Source organism: Nestor notabilis, unplaced genomic scaffold (assembly GCF_000696875.1).
Source record: "Nestor notabilis isolate BGI_N333 unplaced genomic scaffold, ASM69687v1 scaffold26822, whole genome shotgun sequence".
NCBI lineage: Eukaryota > Metazoa > Chordata > Aves > Psittaciformes > Psittacidae > Nestor > Nestor notabilis.
In genome coordinates, this window is record NW_009918267.1 from 15,839 (window position 1) to 35,061 (window position 19,223).

The following is a 19,223-nucleotide window of genomic DNA, read 5'->3' on the forward strand; positions in this document are numbered from 1 at the left end:
GTGCTTAAACTAAAAGTTTATGGATCAACTTCTCCATCTTTTCTATAACCATCCAATTGTCTTAACTGTGTGAAAACAAGTTTAAACAGGAGGCATGGCAGCAACTAAACTAAATTTGGTTCTGTGCCTTATAGTTAATGATGATTTATACACTAACAGTAAGGAAAGAACTGACAAAGTGCTCCAATTATGAATTAAGTGGACCATTTTCTCTTACTTCAATTAATTTTGTAACTAGTAGTTCCTTGTATATCAATGATTCATCTCTTCACTTGCATAGTTTTCATTAGCATATGTTCACTAAAGTAAAGGTGTAAATTTTCAGGCTCCTTCACCTCATCCTCTCCCACCACTCCACATACAGTGGTGTTCAAGGCAATTTATTTGGTCTGTACAAAATGTGCATCAAAACTTTAGATTTGAGGACCTCTGTTAGGGATGGTGGCAGATGGCTGCACCAACTTCTCATGACACTGCAGATTTTTCTTTCATAACCAAAAAAGAACCTTACTTACACTGTCACAAACTGTAAGCTTTTTACACCATCCGGAGGAGAGGAAGAGCAGTGTGGAGTAACAACCTCATGAAAGCAAACACTAGAACACCATACCTGTGCTCTAGGAGCATGGCAACTGTGCTCACTGGCCAAACTCCATCCGGCAGCTGGTCAACAAAGGTGCTTCTACAGGAATAGACACACAGGTATGATTCACAGCAAGGGAATCATTTCTGCAGCTATTCAGTGCCCTCCCACACATAAAAATTCCAGATTTCAAGGGAAACACTTCATCCCCCACACAGGAGACACTCTGCATTTCTGGTTGTTCTCACCTAACTCCAAACACTGTACTGATGCATTGCTAAATTTCTCAGCAGGGAGGAAAGAGGAGGAATAGAGAGATACAGGGCATGCATGCTCTGCAAGTGCCTCCTGGCACCATTTCATGCTGTTAACTTCAATACTCTTCTCAGAGAGGTGTAACAGAGGGGCATAGGTTGTCAAGAATCCCAATGCTAAAAGCTTTCTATAAGTTTCTTCTGAAATGCCCTGAAGACTTCCCTGAAAAACAGAATTGGAATAACCCAGAAATAGACCCCAAAAATCAGGAAGAGAAATAAAGCTGCCTTTGACTGCAGCAGTTTTCATTCATTGTATGAGGTAAAGCAATGCCACCATTGATGTTTTTCAAACAGTAATATACCCCAAATGTAGAACCACAGGACAAATGGCTCAACAGCCTCTCTAAAAAAATAAAAGTCAGTGTATGAGACAGATCAAAATTATTTTACTAATTATGTCACAGGGATACATACAACAGACCACATAGCTCTACTGAGGAATAACAAACTGTATTTCAATGTTAGAAAAGATAAAATTGTAGAGGACACTAAAAAGAAATCATGATTCATTTGATCAATACAAGGTGCATAGAACCAAAAGCCTTACAACCACTAGTAGCAGTCATGAGGATGCCTCAAGATATTACATGACTGCAAGCACTACCTTCTTGAAATGCTACCTCGCTGTGGCAAGGTCCCACCACTCTTCCTTTCCCTGACTTCCCATTCTCTGCTCAGCTTAATGAGAATGCTGAAGTCAAAATGGAGGTTAAATCTCTACTGTGTGTTGGGCTGGGATTTCTTAACCCTCCTTTTCCATTATTATTCACATGCAGATTTGTCATTCTGAGGTTCCTGCCGTCTGCAGTTCCCGCTAGAGACAGACAGTGACAAACCCCAAGCATTTAAAAGCACCTGTAAAATAAATTCCTCCCTTATGATGAGGCAGAACTAAACACTGGCAGATACTTCTGCTAATTTGTCTTCCAAACTCATCAATAACAGATGACTTAAGTAAGCTTGTCCAATAACACTTGGATAACAAATACTCATCCAATAATTTTAATGAAGTCTCAGGTTTTCAGCTTTTGATCTATTTGTTCTAAGTGGCAGATAGTTTGGTTTTATTGTTAATTTCTAGCACTAAATTAAAATGGCCTGAGAAAAACACCCAGTGAAGGCACAGTTTTTAAGCCTTAAAATTCAGAAAGAAAACAAGGAAATCATCAACTCATGCTAGTTAGCACAGCAAAATGAAACAAGGCCAAAGAATTACATGTGTTTGCTACTGGTTACAGCAGGAAATTATGTTTCAAAAAAGGAAAACTGCCTTTTGAATGGGAAAAGTATTACATGGCATCTTACCTAACAACAGTAGCTTCAAAACAGGCAGAACATATGTAACACATATCAGGTAGCTTCTGAAGAGATTGAGTTTTTATGTTTTAATACCGTGCAAAAGTGCTTCAGCTTTGGGCATCTGATAATGCTTGTATTAGACCATTCCTTTCAAAATTATTGCACAGCAAATGTTACTGTGGTTCTTACTTCTGAAGTACTCCTCCTTCATGCTTTCCCCATTGTCTAGAGAACAAAATCTCTTTTTGTGTTTGAGGTATAAATCAACAACTTCTGCAAGAAAAATAATACTGCCTCATACTTGAAGCATTTAAAAAAAGATACCGAAATAACTTTCACTTTACTGAGACAAAAGATTGCCGTCTTCCAGAAAAATATACTACGGTTGCGTGGTGTAAACAGCACAAATTATACTTTTAAAAGTTTTGTATGCAGAAGAGAGTAGATGATCTTTTCAATAGGTGGGCTTCTGAGGATCCACATAAGCAGGGTTGTAAGGCGGCTGGCTGATTGGGTAAGGTGCTCCAGCATCAGCTGCAAAAGCAAAACACAAGAGAAAACAAATCTGTAAAACTTACATTCTGAATTCTACATCTAACACAGCAACTTCTGTCTTAAGCACACAGTTGAGAGGCTCAACTTATCTAGCATGTTAACTGGACTTGAGAATAGTTTGTGCTAACTCGTAAAACATCCATATTTCAAAAGGTCACAAAGATCTTTATTCTTGTGGGTTTGTTTGGTTTAGGTTTTGTTTGTTACACTTAAGTGCAAATGTGTATTATGGCAGCCACAAGTACATGGTTAGCCTTCAGGAGAGGACATAGTCTGAAAAACAAAGAAACAGATCTGGTCCAAAAAAGCAGCCAGTGCAAGTCAGAGATGCACAAACAGGATATACCTGATAGTATGGTGAGAAGTGAAAATAAACCACTGGGCAAAAGAAAAAGGACTAGAGGAAGCATCTTAGGATTCTTTCAGGGAAAATGCTTTCCCAGTAAAGTGTCACAGAGTTAATTAATTAAAAAAAAAAAAAAAAAAAAAGGTGTAGGGGGAAGTATATCATTGCTACCAAGCACATTAAAAAGTTTGACTTGATTTATATACTAGAATGTATATCACTCAGAAGCTACCTTTATTTTATAGTATTCTGGGACAAGAAGCTCAAGTGGCATCTTCAATTTCATGTCTGTCAAACAGCACATTAGTTCAGATAATGAACCACCTGATCAGATCCCTGGAACATATAAGTGTGGGTATCTTTCACTGATCTTGTAAAGTGAGTGGGTTTGGCTCCTGTGTGACCGAGCAGGTACTTTCTCCTTTGCATATGACCTAATTAAGAGGCTGTCCCTTGGTTAACAGACAAGAGAAATAAAGGAAAGCGCTCTCACTTTGAGGCATTCTCAGCTGGCAACATGGAAAGTGCTTCAAGATTTTCCCAGAAAAAAAAAATATTTTAAGAACTAACAAACCAGTAACAGTTTGAGAAACCAGAGTAGAGGAAGTAGAATTACTAGTTTACTGGCTCACTTTATCATATAAAAATGAAGCCACAGCACTTTGGGTAATCTCATAAATCTCACAGCTTCTTCAGTTTACAAGAGAAAGTCAACAGGCCTGCCAAGTCAGTGTTCTTACATGTGAGGCTGGTTTGCACATTGTTAATGTGCAATTTCTAACTGGTTTACAAATGCTTAAACCCATGAACAGCCATTTTATATTTGGGCTGTCACAAAAGAGTTACTTTCTAAGCATTATCTTAGGATTCCTTCAGGAATTCTGGACAATACTTTGCTTGTTACTTAGAAGGATGAACAGTGTGGTTTGTAAGAGGGCTTAATGATCCTAGGAATAACAGTCTAGTTTTGACCACTCTGAAGAGCCAGGAGCCAATTGTTCAGGGAACAGGTATTACTTGTTCAGAAGTGGGAATTAGTAACAGCAACAATAAAGCTGCATGAAAACAATTATGTGAAAGAGGGAAAGCAGAAAAAACAAAAACCAAAAAACCAAAAAACCAGTAATTTAACTTCTACTCATTGGCAAACTTGTCTGAAGTTGATCAGAGACTCTGTATTCTATGGAAATAGTGACGAACTACTAGAAAATGCCATCTGTGTATAGATTGAAACATCTAGCAAGTATTAATTAGAATGTGTATGTAAAAACACAACTATGATACATACATTAACTGGACTTTTAATATGAAATTTTAAAAGTATTAGTAAATTGCATTAAATTAGTAAAACATTCTACTGGATCCTCCAACAGTCCCACATACCACCAAACTCCGCAAATGCAGCTCCAGCTACATCTCCTCTTGCAATGCTTAAGATAGAAACAGTGATGGGGAAATTGCAAGGGTGAATTACGGCACCCACCATAACTTGAGTTTTACATAATTTGTTTACATTTACATTCATATAGTCACAGAAAATAATAAATGTAAATAATACAAGATTTGCTCCAAAGCAGATGTCTCTTCAGCTATTTAAGAGATGAAGAAGCGCTCAGCATTGCCTTACCTGCCACTGTTTCATGATAAGCTGGGGGTCCTGATGGCTGCATGGGGTAAGGGGGAGGATACTGTACAGGGTACGGTGCTACTGGCATTCCAGGTTGCGGCTGGACAGCCACAGGCTGATATCCTTGATAGGGGGCTCCTTGGTAGTTGAGTGATGCTCCCTGATAGGGGTCTACCTGGTAGTTGGGTAATGCTCCCTGTTGTTGGGGGTAGGGAGCATGAACCACTGTAGTGGAAGTAGTGGTGGTCACAACAGCTGCAAGCAAGCAAAAGGAACATGGTTAGTGTCAGTGGCTCATAAAGGTCATCTGGGACAGCCAGTAACAGCAATGTAAAAAACGTTCTCTCTCAACCTCAATTTCTCATGTCAAAATCTGAGCGATTTTGTTTTGAGTTCCACAAAAGACTTAAAAACTTATGTCTCTAAATAATGCTTCCATTGACCTCGGTGGCAATGAGAGCCTTCAGCTATTGAGATAGCAGCCAACTTACCTCCTTGTTTCTCAGCCACAAAGAGCAAACAATTTTTGTCTTGGACTCTTTAAAACCAGGAACTCAAACCTGCAGCCAAGGTATCTATCATTTGGTATGAGACTGGAAAACCTGCTGATTTTTAAACGTTACCTGCTTTTAAGGGTTAAGATATAAGGGTTAAGAATATCTCCTTTATTAGGTAAGGAGCTTCCTACCATCCCTGCCCAAATGAGTTTTCTTTTCATGTTGCCTATACACTAACAAATCCATATCCTCTGCTTAAACAACAAAAAAACAAACCCAAACCCCCATGTTGGGGGATGGGGAAGAGAGAACTTCTGAATACTTAGAAAATATTCCAAAACACTCTTCTGCAACTTGACATTCTGAAACAGCTTAAATGCTTATTTTTCGTGTTTAGGTATTGCAACTCCTGCAGCAGAGACATAAGGCAAGATTATTCTCACCTTTTATAGGAACACATAGGGGGATGGGGAGGCTTGTTCAAAGATATGAAGAAGAAAATAAATATCCGGGTACTTACGCCGTGGTCTTCGACATGCTTTATACAAACAGCAACATGAACAGGTGAGGCACAGAATAATAGTAATTATAATCACCGCACAAACAGCAACTCCAATCGCAGCAAGGGTTCCAAAACTGCAAAAAAGATACTATCAGAAGTAGTAAGATTCTTTCATGCAGATTTATTATTCTTCATCCTACCCTTCTGTAGCAAACACATTGCTCCTCCTCCAATCTGTTACTGTTTCATGCATTTGAATATGAAATACCTGTCAAATGCAGCGCTACGTGAGGTCCGGTCTGCTAAACCAGTGGACACAGAGCAACCCCTATCAAGGGGCATGCTCCCCTGTGCATAAAAAGGACCCAACATGAGTCTTTGGTCCCTCTCATTTTAGTGACACTGTGATTCTTGGTATTTTAGTACAACTCTGCGTCCCTTTATGTATTCCAAAAAGTTACAGCAACAAATGTCAAAATCACTGCTTTGATGACTTAATTTTCCAAGCATTGCTTGACTGCTCTGAACACACAGGTAGGCACGCCTCAAATGGAGCACCCCAGACTTCAGGGTCACAGCAAGTTCTTCATGCATTGGTAAGACCTCCCACACCCAAACTCAAGACAATTTTGGTACTGAGCAGACCTCTTCATGCTGCACATTCTTGGCAGGTTCCTTGGTATTTGTAAACACTTGCTTTAGAAGCCACATTTCACATGCTTTGGAAGATCTGAAATTCTGCTAACTTTACTGCAACAGCAAGTATGTTACGCTGCATCTGGGAGACAGAAACACTGCCTAAGCCACCAGAACCTAGTATGAAAGGCCAAAGACTACACCAGCTTTAACCACTGGGATGAGTATCAAATGATGGGGATGACTGTTCCTAAGTTTTATTTACCACACAGGGAAGAAAAAGTATCACTGTAAATCACTAAATGCCCAGTGACAATTCCCTTTCAAGAGTTAATTCACATCCTCTTGTCTCTTATTGTCTAAAATCAATAAAGCTCTTCTTCCACAGCAGGCAAAGTCTCAAGCATTTTAATTTCTTAAAATAAAATAAATATTAAAAAAGCACCATACACCAATTTTGGGAACAATTGCAGGAAGTCATTTTAATGAACAACAAGCTCTAAAATAATGAGTAGAGAGCTGGTTTTATACCCATCCTGGTTTTCCTTCTGCCTAGAGATTTTGGCTACAGAACTCTCCAGGTTTTGCTGGGTTTTTTTACTGCTCAGTTTCCTGTTAACAGGTCTGAACAAAATAACATGTCCAGAACCTCCAACAATTTCTGCTTGGCTATCAACCAGCCATCAAATGTGAAAATTGACTTGGAGTATCAATGACACTGGAAAGGTAAATCACTGACAAAAAAAAAAAAAAAAAAAAAAAAAAAAAAGCATTCTATACCTCACCCTAACTGGGAAAATCTCACCTCAGCAATCCAGAGCAACTCAATCCCCAGTAAGATGGACACTAAAAACCAGGTTCAATTGAAAATGTATTTTTGTTTTTTCCTTTAAGAGAGGTCCCATCAATTTTACTGTTTCTGCAACAGCTGGAAGAAAAAGCTTCATATCTCTTTCAATATCTAACAGTAACTGTATCTTGTGCACCAATTTTGTGAAGCACTAAATATAATCCTATGCATCTACTCCTCAAGTACTAAATCCAATACTGTGGATTGCCTACAGTCACTGCATCTCAGCATTTACATGTAAAACAGGAAGCAGGAACTGCTGCAGCCTCCTGAAGTCACAGAAGCCACGTCAGAAACACTGCCAGGAAAGCAAACAGATGATTGCAATGCAGCTGCAGATACAAAGATGTACACATGCTTTGTCACATTTATTTGCACTTTTACTGAATGTTTTGCATATGCTGACTTGCACACACAAATGCATTCCTAACTATGATGCTTTATGTGTTCCCCTCATCCTCACGGGCATTAGTTTCACTTGAGCACAGTAAGTTCACAGCCAGCTCATCTCCACCCCAAAATCTCATTTCTCCAAGCTTGGTAGAAAAAGGAAGATACAAAATGCAATTGTTGGCATAAACATGCACGGTACCACATCCTGAAATACAGGCTGCCTCCTGTCCACAAGGCCAACAGCAAACACACATCAAGTTAGCCTGGAAACACAAGCTGAGTATTTGTGTATCAGGAAATGGATTAGATGTAAGAGTGACCTGTGGAATTTAGATTGATTCTACAGTGTCGTTATTAGATATTCATTATATAAATTCATATATACACAGGAGAAGAAAGAGAAGTGTGAACTTCACACATTAGACTTAACCATCTTGCCTCCAATGTTCGAATAGCGTGTCTGTGACAAACCACAGACACCTCTAGAAAATACATGACAACAAATGTTACCTACAATTACTGCTACTTGTGGAGTGCCAACAGCATTTTCCTTGCTCTTGTTCCCACTTACCTATCAACCCTCAGAAAGCTCTCTCACTAGGGAAGCTAACATTTCCATTACACACAATTATTACCAAGCAACATTAGCAGAGACAACAAAGGGAAAGTGTCTTCTAGGTTCTTCCTCAGGCATTTTCCCTAGGAAAGAAAGTAAAACCAAACAAACTCACAACAAACCCACTACACCTTTTTCCTAGTGAACTATGCTATGTGTCAAGGAAGATTAGGCCTGAAAAAGAGAACTGAAATTTTTCACTTCTACAGACAATGAACCTCTGAACTTTAGCAAACGCTGGGCAAAATCAAAGAAACCTAAGAAATGGAGAAAATGGACACAGTGAAGAAACATCTACTCATCACTACTCATCCTGCTAGCACAGCAGGAAACTGGCAGAGAGCCCTTTGGTTCTGATACAAGAGAGAAAACAGCACAAGCGTATCTGCAGCCAAGTTGGCCATCAACAGATAAATACTCGCCAGTTTGAAGCATGGGCTCCAATAGCTTATTTTAATAAAGTTTTTTGCTCACTGAAGCACATATCTCATTGCATATTTATTACCTCTAATCATGAAAGTAACAAAAGCAAAGCTCAGAGGATAAAAAAAAAAATACCCCAACCACTACCATATCCTCATTCACCATGTTGTTAGAGCCACCCTGTACATTTTCATCATTTTTCTGCATCTTTGCTTAAACGACACAACCACGGCATAATGACATTCTGCATACATCTTTTAAAGAGCTACATAGAGACACATATTTAAAGCACAAGTGTGTCAGGTATATACACTTCACAGTGCAGTTCTGTGTGTAAACACCACTGTGATTCCATTCTACCCATGAAAATACTGTGTGATTGCTACACACCAAAATTATAAGCCTTCACAAACAGCCCAGTGAGCGAAATAACAGACAGGAGTTAGTTCTTCCCAGTTTTCTAAGAACTGTACACAACTGTAGGCATTTTTATCACCTATTATACAGCAGAAGCATAACTTTCCTGCCAAAGCTTGGGCTCATGCAGACTGATGTCTTGAAACAGCAGAAGATAGCATGACTTTTACAGACAACAAACCAGTAAGTGCTATGAACTTGCAACTTGTGGCATCAAAACCTTCTTTCAACATTAGAGCTCTTCAAAAGTTTGTGGGTTGTGGTTTGGGTTTTTTTCTAACCATTCCTATTGACGATCAAAACTAGCATTACTCTCGGAATATCTGAACAGTCAGGCGCTACGTTATACTGCCCTAGCAGTACTGCCCTGAGCACTTCTTCCTGAACATCAGTAATGAAAGTCACAAAAGGGTAGGAAGATTACCACCAGTAGATTACTCAAGTGAGGCCAGAATGGTGTTCAGCATACTTTACTCGGTGAACCATCTAGGCTTCAGGAGACAAGATATTCCAGATACTGCATAAAGACTCTCTTGCAGCATGTTAACTCTAGAAAGCCTGTACTCCTTTCTTAAACAAAACCATTGCTTCATTAATTGCTTTCACTTGATGAATCTGCCTAAAAGGACTTTCAAAATATTTGAAAAAAATATATTCACATTAAATGATAATTTAGTTATCTCTGTTAGCATTATGCATAAATGAAAAAGATCAGACATGAGGGACTGTAGCTTAAAGATTCCTCCCCTGAATGGTTAACCAAGAAAGAGAAATTAAATGAAAACCCAAATCAAAAAACACACCTTCCCCACTGCATTCTGCAAACAAACATCAAGGTGTAGAAATCAGAGAGGCCACAGCACCAGATCAGAATGCTCTGCTGGCTTCACAGTCTGAACACGGGTTTCCAGACTCCCACATCATATATACCAGAGTCTCTAAATAAAGCACACCCTGTTATGAACAGCTTGAGTTTACTCACTGCCATTTCCTGCTTCTTTCTTCACATAAAAGCTAACTTTTGTCAATAATTTAACAGAAAGCAAAATCAAATCTAATAGCAGTTCTACTGTAGCAATGATGAACCGCAACTTCTTATAATATCTACAGGCAACTAAAAGTGACGAGACAACTCCCTGCCCTTTCCTACCACCACCTCTCTCTTTTGTTGCTCTATTCTACCCCTATTCTCTCACCTTCGGAAAGCTCTAAATTGTATATGTAAGGAGCATACTCAAAGATTCGCCTTTCCTTTAAAGTTGCCTAATTATTCAAAATATGCATCAGTTCACATAAAGGCAGGTACGTGATCACCTGTTTTACTCCTGTTGGTACTAAATGAGATACAATGGGCATATTAAAATATGAGTATCAAACACAGGATCTAAATAGTACTATTTGTAGAAGTTAATTCTCAGGGCAGTTGTTCATGTCAGAGATCTCAGTCTTAAACACTGCCAAGTGTGGGGGGGACGGGACGGACATAAAACGATTGAGCGTATTTAAGGCCTTTTAAATGCCAACCTTATGAAGTTTAACCAAGCCAAGTGCAAGGTCCTACACCTGGGTTGGGGCAATCCCAGGCACAGCTACAGGTTGGGTGGAGAAGGACTTGGGGGTGTTGGTTGATGAAAAGCTTGATATGAGCCGGCTTCAATGTGCACTTGCAGCCCAGAAAGCCAACCGTGTCCTGGGCTGTATCAAATGAAGCATGACCAGCAGGTCAAAGGAGGTGATCCTGCCCCTCTACTCTGCTCTTGTGAGACCTCACTTGGAGTATTGTGTCCAGTTCTGGTGTCCTCAACATAAAAAGGACATAGAGCTGCTGGAACAAGTCCAGAGGAGGCCACGAGGATGATAAGAGGACTGGAGCACCTCCCGTATGAAGACAGGCTGAGAAAGTTGGGGCTGTTCAGCCTGGAGAAGAGAAGACTGCGTGGAGACCTCAGAGCAGCCTTCCAGTATCTGAAAGGGACGTATAAGGATGTTGGGGAGGGATTCTTCATTAGGGACTCTAGTGGTAGGACAAGGGGTAATGGCTTTAAACTTAAACAGGGGAAGTTTAGATTAGATATCAGGAAGAAGTTCTTTCCAGTGAGGGTGGTGAGGCACTGGAATAGGTTGCCCAAGGAAGTTGTGAATGCTCCAACCCTGGTGGTGTTCAAGGCCAGGTTAGACAGTCTTGGGCAACATCGTTTAGTGCAAGGTGTCCCTGCCCATGGCAGGGGGGTTGGAACTAGATGATCTTAAGGTCCTTTCCAACCCAAATCATTCTATGATTCTAAAACATCCAAGTTTCAATTCAGCAACATATTTTTAAACCTCCTTAATAGTTTGAATCACTTAATTTGGCAACATTTTGTAAGCCCTGCTGTAAAGAAAGTTTTTGTGTGTATTTATGACAATGGGGGACACTGCAAATTCTGTCTTTAAAAAAAAATCCAAGTGAACAACACTAAGACCACTTAGTTCCGAAAAAATTAGTTTAAGCAGAAACTATTGTGAAACTATTTATTTCACAAGTTTTATCTATTGCAAGATTTGTTCTGTTCTAAACAAAAAATGTTGGGAGGGTCCTTTTCAAAAGCACAGCTGCTTTTAAAAGCAAACACTACAAATACTGAGTTATGGCTGTAACACTGGGTGGTCTGGAAAGACTTCAGAAGATAATTTAGGCCATTCCTAAAAGTCTAAAAAAATTGAGTATTCACATATCATTCTTTACTGCTCCAGAAAAGGAGACAGTTCCCAGAAATGTGACAGGATGGTAAATGTCCAGACTTGACTAGACTCAGGCAGAGGGCATGACCAAACAAGTCCCCAGACTGAGACGCTTTCCTAAGTCCAGCAGTTTAGTCATGGCCATACAATGCCACATACAGCCTCTAAAGTTTAGCAGGAAAAGAAAGAATAAACTTTTGTTATTTTGTTAAGAAAAAGCAGTGCGACTTCTATGAGCCTTTCACAGGAATTCGTTTTTACAACTTTACAAACACACTTCCTCAGTTTACAGTTTTAGCATGGAGATTCAAACCATAAGAACTACGTTGCTAGACCCAAAAAAGTTTACATAAATTATTATTATACATAAAGCAAGCTCCTGTGAGGTTCACACAGGAAATAATCACCATGACGTTGACACCTGATAAGATTGACCAGCCTCCTCTAGCACAGCTAGGTTTTGAGCCACAGAAGCTTCAGCACACATGGACAACCAAAACCATAGAGTTAAGCCTCATAGTCTGGATGCAATCACGCTAATTGCTGGGTGTCAGCCATGACCTACTCCTGCCATTTTACTTAGGGGCCCCCTTCCCCAAATGAGATCTCCACATGATCAAGAAGTGTTTAAGAAACTAGGAACCAGTGATTCTTTTGGTGGGCAACAGGCTTAAGAGTCAGACTGAAAAGCATGGTTTCAAAATAATGAAATCTTGAAAGCTGCATCAGACTGGCAGGTTTGAGTAACTGCTGACATTTTATGAGGTATGAAAGCATGGACTGGAACTGTAATACCCATCTTTCAGACCAATGTTAACTCAAGTTAGGACTTGAGAGTGTTCTTTCTAGGGTCTTGCCCACATACAGCTACTTAATGTGACAAAAATGGTTTCATGTAATTTTTACCAATACATCACTGCAGTACCAGCTCAAGTCATCATTAACAGTAAACTACTAAACTGCTCCAGCATGGGCACAGATTAACTGCCACTGAAAATCTCTAAAGCTTACCACACATTTCCAGCTTTTTCTGGATACCCCCCAAAAAGAAGGAAAGTTTGCAGCAGGAGCCCACGAGTTCAATCCCTGGGACACCTCTACTTATCTGCAGTCCAAACAAGCCTGAGCTACGTCCTCCAAAGTCCACAGCTGAGCACAGCCCAGCAACCCTTTAGCAATCAGCCAAGCCAGCTCTGGCGTGAGAACCAATAATGAAATGACAACCATAACGCTATGGTAAGCCAAAAAGCCCTGCAACTGCAAAAGTGTTACAGAAAAAGAGAATGCAAGACTCTTCTGAGAAAAGTTCGCTGAATATGCACTGAATGGGTCCTTTTTCTGTTTGGTCAAATAGGAAGCTGATGTGGGTTACTTAAAGCCAAAAATAATCCACTTTAATTTCATACACAAAGACCTACTGGAAGTAAAGCTAATTACTACTTTTTAAAGCCAATAACTTCTAAATTTTTTCAAGTAACAAATAACAGATTTAGCACAACAAGTTCTTAAACAGCCTATATGAGAAACAGGCAGGGAGGGAACTTCCTGGAGTTTGTGGTTTTACTCAGTCATCCTATACCCACATCCACCGGGTTATTATGAAGGATGTATACAAGCATCATCTTGGTCTATAAACAGTTTACTCATCCTAAATCGGTCTATTTACATAAATCCCTTTGTAATGCATACTAAAAATACAATTTTCCAGGGAAGTTTTGCAGGAAATCTGCTATTGTACACCTTGTAGACATTCAAGAATAATTGCAATAGGTAACTGGTACATTAAAAATGTGCACGTAACAAGGGGAATAGTCACAGCTGCACTCAGAACAACTAAAGTATTTTGTCAACACTGCAAGAACTAACACCGCAGCTTCATGCAGGTCACAAGACAATTTCAGACAAGTCCAATTGGACCCTGAGTCTAAGAACTGTCCTTAAACACACTATAAGGCATTTGCTTCTACAGACAATAAATAAAATTGCTCCTTTAGTGGCAAGAAAAAGAATGTAGGCACAGATATTTGAGGCAAACAAAGTGAGTCAGTTCCCCTCCTACCATCAGGATCCCAGTTAATGACACAGGATGTTGCCCTCCACCCAAAGTAAAATTTGGAACCAGAGTAAAGCCAATGGCAGAGATTTTTTTTTCTGAAATGGTTAACTGAATTAATAGAACAAGCTTAACCTGGGGGTGGAAGTACTCCAGAAAGTTTTCCGCACATAAACAGCAAGTATGAGACTAAGAATTTGCTACTGCCAATGCCATACTAATTTCAGGAAGCAGAGTTAAGCAACTAATTAGAACCTAACTTAATTTAAAGCTTTTAACTCTCTTAAGTTGAATTTTTAAAAAGGATTTTTTCCTCACAAATTCCAACCGAACATATGACTTGTCAAACACACTGAAACTGCAATCAAAGGAAGTTTAGACAAGGTTACACCCACCAGCATTGCCTACCATATAACCCAGCTCTTATAGGAAACAGACCTTTTTCTTTACTCGCATTACTGGTATGTCATCACATACATAATAGTTAGAAACACCGTGTTCAGGTAGGAGCAAAGTTTAAATTAGGCAAATTAATTCTTCTATACAACTATGAACTGACATGCTCATTCTCTCTCTCCTTGGGAGAAGTATTACTCATCCAGCACACTGAAGATCATCAAGGAAAATTTAACACTGCACAAATAAGAACAGACTTCTGCAGTAGAGGTCACATCTGGCTGACCACTACGTCTCCTTTTAAATGGTAATAAGACCTTCACTTAAAAAAAGGGGGAGAAAAAAAAAGCACACAGAAGTGACTTTGATGACTGGTTCCTTCCACAAATTAAAAAACCAACCAAACAAAAAAAATGGTTTTTAAGTTTACCTCTTAGTGGATTTGAGAGCCAGAGATCACCTAGTAAACAGAGAGGAGTATCACATTAAAAATGAACAGGCTTTGTCAAAAGACCAATCTTTGCTGAATTGCTAATATCCTGAAATAAAACTAATCTGCTCATTTCACAGAAGACCCTATAACTGCAGTTTTAAAAGGGTAGGCAATTTAAGGACATTCGCTTCCCATAACACATCTACAAGACAATCTATCACAAATACCTCTGGCTACTACACCTCAGGTCAAGGCTATTTTATGGAAGTACAGGAAAAGGCAGAGTTGGAGCTAGCTTTGGAACCCACATCCTCAAACTTTCACAGATTCTACTAAATAACAACCATAGTCTTAACCATGTTCTCCAAGAAGGATTCTCTGTTTCTTGGGCTACAGGAGCCTTCTCTGAGGGTTACACTACCTGCAGCTGCTTTGACAAGTTCTTTCCAGAGTCAACCCATATATTAAAAATCTCCTGTTTTCAGAGTTACACTCTGCAGAAGCACAGCAAAGTCCACAGAGTTAGAAAGGGAATACCCTACCCTAGTTAAGTACATACAGTCAATGAAGTACACACCCACAGAAAAAAAACTTCTGAGCATAATCTAATGATTCATCTTACTGAGTCTTTGAAGGTTTAGCCCAGGCTGTCTTGTTTTTTGCAGTGGAACAGCCTTCTGCAGTTAGAAGAGCATGCTAACCCAACCATACACATCTGCTTCTTGAGCCAGGACAGCATTTTTCAACCTCTCCTCCCACCTTGGTTTCAGTGAACCTGCATTAAGCCCACTGTATGAAGCAGGAAGCTGAGAAATTAATGATTATGAATGGCAACTCACAGCTGCTTTGTCAGCTTTAAGTAGCTTCTTCACTGAGAATACAGTGAACATAAAACCAAATGCAGGTTACAAATTGTGCAAGCTTGTATTTACTTCTCAGTCTAGTAAAAACCTTAGAACACTTTTTTTAAATAGCTTCAAATCCAAATCTCAATTATTTCTAGACAAGAAGCTTACATTCCTTAGAGATGCAAGGTGAGATTAGCCTGTGTTTGAATGAAAGCCTCACAGGACAGGTTCTGTATGCAGTCTAACTCAGTTATTACAGAAAACGTTAAGGACCAGTGCTGGGAAAGAAATCCTCCGCTCATTAAATAGAGGCTGCTACCTCGGAAGTTCTTTTCCAATGAACAAACTTTGTGATTTATTTATTTAATTCCTACCATTGGCAGCATATTACAGATGCTGGATCATCCAAATACACTGTAAAGTGTAAACCAAAGTCCCTGATACTGATAGGGGAGGAGGAAAAATGGGGTACAGTTCAATACCACAGTATTTTTTATCTAGTCTATAGAGAAAACATATGCTTGAAAACTTCTAAACTGAGAATCAGCAAATTAGGTTAATCACAGTTTCCACAGTTAAAAAATCACTGGTTTTGACAACTTATGCATGTAGCATACCATTGCAGATGCTGCATTTCAATCAAAGGCAAGCAGAATGACATGGAGATGAAGTCACAAGACAGCACATTGATCAGGCCATGACAAAACCTGAATGAGAAGATCCCCAGTCTAACAAGGATGTTCGGTCTCTGTCAGCAGAGGATTTCCAGGAACACTGAGTGTCATTCAACCTCACTCTTCTCATCACCTAAGGATGAACAGCCTGTTCACAAGCATCGCTGTAAATGCTATTAAAATGGGCTTTAACTTCAAGGTGGAAATTAATTCAGAAACAGAGTCCAATTAACTGTGTGTAAAAAAAGTCAATTTGAAGTTTTCTTTCCATTTAGGACTGATAGCAGCTGCCGCAACTACATAACTTTCTTCTGTAACTTTGATACAGATGTTCTGAGTTGCTCCACCTCCTTAAACACTCGAGTGATTCACAATTAGTTGAATCGTGAATCAGTAGATATGAGTCATCTAATTTCCTTTTCCAGTAAGGGTCATTATTGGAAAATTGGCATGCTAAGACTAAATAACCATGTTACCAATGCGAATTGCGACCTAACTACTGTTCCAGTGAATCAGTGCTCTGCTTTTTGCACAGTTTCTTAAAGCAATAACACTACATATTGCAGAACGGAAGGGAAAAAAACAACTGTAATAACTTTACTACCCGCAATCCATCTTGGAAACCAGAGCAAAGCAGGAGAAATTTCAGTAAATCATTTAGAAAGGGAAAAACAAAAAAGTGAAACACCTTCCAGTGGTAAATCCTTACCACAATGCATCCATTAGCAGCAGAAATTGTAGAAATTACATATGGTCACCTTCAATGCAAAGAAAAATGGAAGCAAATTTAACAAGTTTAGTGGTATGAAATATATGTTTACACTCTGACCTAAAAGCTCCAAGTGATCTTGAAGGATTGATCAACAATGGGAAATACCTGAATCTGAGTTAACATTGACTTTTATACTTTTCCTAAAATGCTCACATTTACTTCCAAATGCAGGGTTCTGGAAAGCTAAATGCTTTCAAGTACTTGAAAGTACATTATGAAGACATTCCAAAGGATTGTAATCTAATATCTTTAAAACGTCCAAAAGATTATAGGCTATGAACTGCTTGCACTGTGAACTACACTTAACAGGGTTGCCCAAAGTGCCTTGCACACGTGCCTCGACAGCACCTAAAACTCAATATTCAATACTGAAAGATATTAACATTAAAGAATACTAATAACAAGAAACCTATTAAAAGCTGGTGCTTTGCTTGCACTTCTGCAGAAAATCTCAGCATAAACACAGTAAGAAAAGCCAAAGCACAGGCAAACTAAAAACTCCTCAGCTAGACAAGGAAGAACATGCGTACCACCACTAACCCTTCCCCAACACTGTTCATTGACTGTGAATTGCGTAATTGTGGCAGGTTTTCCAAGCAGGGACAAGAAAGACCCCAGGTAACTCAGCCCCATGGCAAGTCCATACACAGTTTGTGACAAGCCCTCAGAAGTGAAATTCTCTTAAAAAGCCGTGATTTCTGAGAAACGTGCCAGAGTGGTAACTTGATCTAGGCATCAGCCTGATGCAAGAATGAGGAACTAAATGTTCTCTGAACCAGGAAACCATCACCTCCTCCTTCTGAAATACAGTGTCAAAGGTAGCATTTGCAACTCACAAGAAAGAACAAGGCCCTAAACAGTTGCCCTTTGTTGCCTCTCCTCTTGTTGTTAGCTGTTTAAAAACTATGGTCATCTTGCTGGAGATAGGAAGAAACACCCCACCTGACATCATCCCTCCTCTCCAAACAGTCAAGTATTAAGAAACACAGGCATCAAGATACAATGTAAAACTTGTCTTTTAAAATAAAAATAGCACAGAATGAGAGGGTGGAGCATGCCTTGCAGACAGAAACTAGGGACAAGTCTTCCAGAAGGAATACAGCTTACTGTTCAGTGAAAAAAAAAAAAAAAAAACCAAAACCAAACCACCAAACAAACAACAATCTAAACAAAAAAAAAACCTAACACACAATACAAAAGCCTGGCCAAAGTCTGAAATGGAACAATCTTCCCACTGACTGCAGTCACATAAAGTCTTACTCACTTCAATTCAGTGTTGAAACATTCGAATCTGAAGCCTAAAGTCATTAGTCACTTTGGACAGTTCTGGGATGTGGGTTTCCTCTGGAGTCGCATCTGGAAGGCTTTTCAAGGATGATATTTCTGTCAATATTTACCATCTTTCTATGAACGCTGCCTAACCAGAAACTAAGCTTGATTTGAAGTCTAGGCCTTTGCACAGCACTTATTTTTCAAAGCTGTGATGAACAGAAAGGAAAAAAAGAGAAGTAACATGTTTTCTCAAGGTAAGACAGCCACGATTGTCTTTTTAGACATTCCACAGCTGAAAGTAAAGATAATTAAAGCAACTTAGCAGCTACTTCCTAAATGTTTTCTGTCATTTACAAATGCACCTCTGCATTTGTGAAAAAACTGTAGGCCTTGGTTACAATTACTTTAGCAATTTTTCAGGGTTTTGAGGGTTGGTTTGTTGTTTAAAAGACTATTTATATTCTTTCATTTTCCGTGCTTTTTAATAACTATGCTTATTAGCACAGGAAAAAAGAAATTTACATTCTTTACATTAAATCTTTAATACTCCAGCAGATTCAACATCTCTGCAGCCCTCATGACAGGAAGTGGAAGGGGTTTTCGTCACATGTTTCTAAGAAAAATGCATCAAGAGTGAACGCTGGTTGCAAGATGAGGCTCACACCAGCTGCACTTAAACCATGCATTTGAAGATACTCAAGGAAGCTCCATCAGACCAGCAGAGAACGGGCATCCCTCGTCCTCCAAATTGTTTGTCACATCAACCCTTTCTTCGCGGAAGGGTATTGGGCCGCAGGAGACCTAAGATCCCAGACTTCGCTTCCCCCCTTCCCATCGATGCCTCGGAGTATACCAGGGCAGCGCTACCATTAGGTGATTCTAGCGAGGCTTCCTTCCTACCCCGCGTAAGATGCGGAAAGATGGATCTATAGGTTATATGGCGCGGCGGGTTCCACTCAGCTATATCAGAGCAGGAGCAGGGCGCCGGCTATC

General features: G+C 39.5%; 1 protein-coding gene across 1 annotated transcript; it reads right to left on the reverse strand.

The window, feature by feature from the left end:
• Positions 1-2,653: 2,653 nt before the first annotated feature.
• Positions 2,654-6,068, reverse strand: SHISA5 (shisa family member 5). The gene is made up of 4 exons (XM_010009631.1): positions 5,995-6,068; positions 5,745-5,860; positions 4,728-4,982; positions 2,654-2,733 (listed from the first exon to the last, which is right to left on the reverse strand). The coding sequence occupies exons 1-4, from the start codon at positions 6,066-6,068 to the stop codon at positions 2,654-2,656; spliced, it is 525 nt and encodes a 174-aa protein (XP_010007933.1).
• Between the last annotated feature and the right edge of the window lie 13,155 nt (positions 6,069-19,223).

What these genes read in the sequence shown, in the direction of transcription:
- SHISA5 (XM_010009631.1), bottom strand. Translation starts at nt 6,068, where the DNA reads ATGCCCCTTGATAGGGGTTGCTCTGTGTCCACTGGTTTAGCAGACCGG. An exon ending in CGTAGCGCTGCATTTGACAG is followed by an intron (nt 5,861 to 5,994) that starts GTATTTCATATT and finishes TCTTTTTTGCAG; the next exon opens with TTTTGGAACCCTTGCTGCGA. An exon ending in TTATCATGAAACAGTGGCAG is followed by an intron (nt 2,734 to 4,727) that starts GTAAGGCAATGC and finishes TTGCTTTTGCAG; the next exon opens with CTGATGCTGGAGCACCTTAC.